The 684-nt window shown below is 41.4% G+C and overlaps 1 protein-coding gene across 1 annotated transcript; it reads right to left on the reverse strand.

The window, feature by feature from the left end:
* On the reverse strand, positions 1-285 carry RB195_020442 (uncharacterized protein; the record flags this gene model as incomplete). The annotated part of the gene is made up of 1 exon (XM_064188734.1): positions 1-285. One exon carries the CDS (start codon positions 283-285, stop codon positions 1-3), a length of 285 nt encoding a protein of 94 aa, XP_064044615.1.
* Between the last annotated feature and the right edge of the window lie 399 nt (positions 286-684).

Genomic DNA, 684 nt, shown 5'->3' on the forward strand with positions numbered 1-684 from the left:
CTATCGTTGTCCCCAGAGACCACAGCACATCCGTGAATTTTGGACATGATGCCTTTGATAATAGCGTTTGAAGAAATGTGCATACTCTTCGTTTTCAAAATTTGAAGCACTCGCTTTGTTAAGGTAGGACCCACCGCATAATTCAAGAGGAGATTCACGTTTAAAAAACGTGTTATTCCCTTCCAAAAATCCAAGAATTTTAACAATTGGAGCATCCAGAGCCAACAATCCATGTCCAGTGTCAAAATCGGACATACGATCTGCGAATGAAGAGAACGAGGGCATGTGTAGTGTTGGGGCAATAGAGTCTTTCGCTAACCTATAGCTAACCTTCCTAACGGCGTGAAGACGCTGTAAATCATTTTTCTGGAGAAATTATGCGATCTAATATAGCGCTGAGTGCTCCATATGTTTCACATCCTTGAATTCGCTGTAGGAGTTCTACGTGCTCACCGTATAAATTTGTTAAGCATGACTGGGACCTTAGCACTGTTAGGAAAGCACTGTTAGGAAGAGCAACAGATCACGTGAATCTCCTATGTGCTAACTTTAAGCAGTGTTTCTGAAGTGGTATCCTGTTCTACAAGTTTTTCCTACGCATCTTCCTTCTTCGTTTCCGTTCTCTGCGATGTTATTTTGATCATTTCGAGTACTGTCGCAGAGCGACAATTCTCTTTTTTTTTT

Source organism: Necator americanus, chromosome II (genome assembly GCF_031761385.1).
Source record: "Necator americanus strain Aroian chromosome II, whole genome shotgun sequence".
NCBI lineage: Eukaryota > Metazoa > Nematoda > Chromadorea > Rhabditida > Ancylostomatidae > Necator > Necator americanus.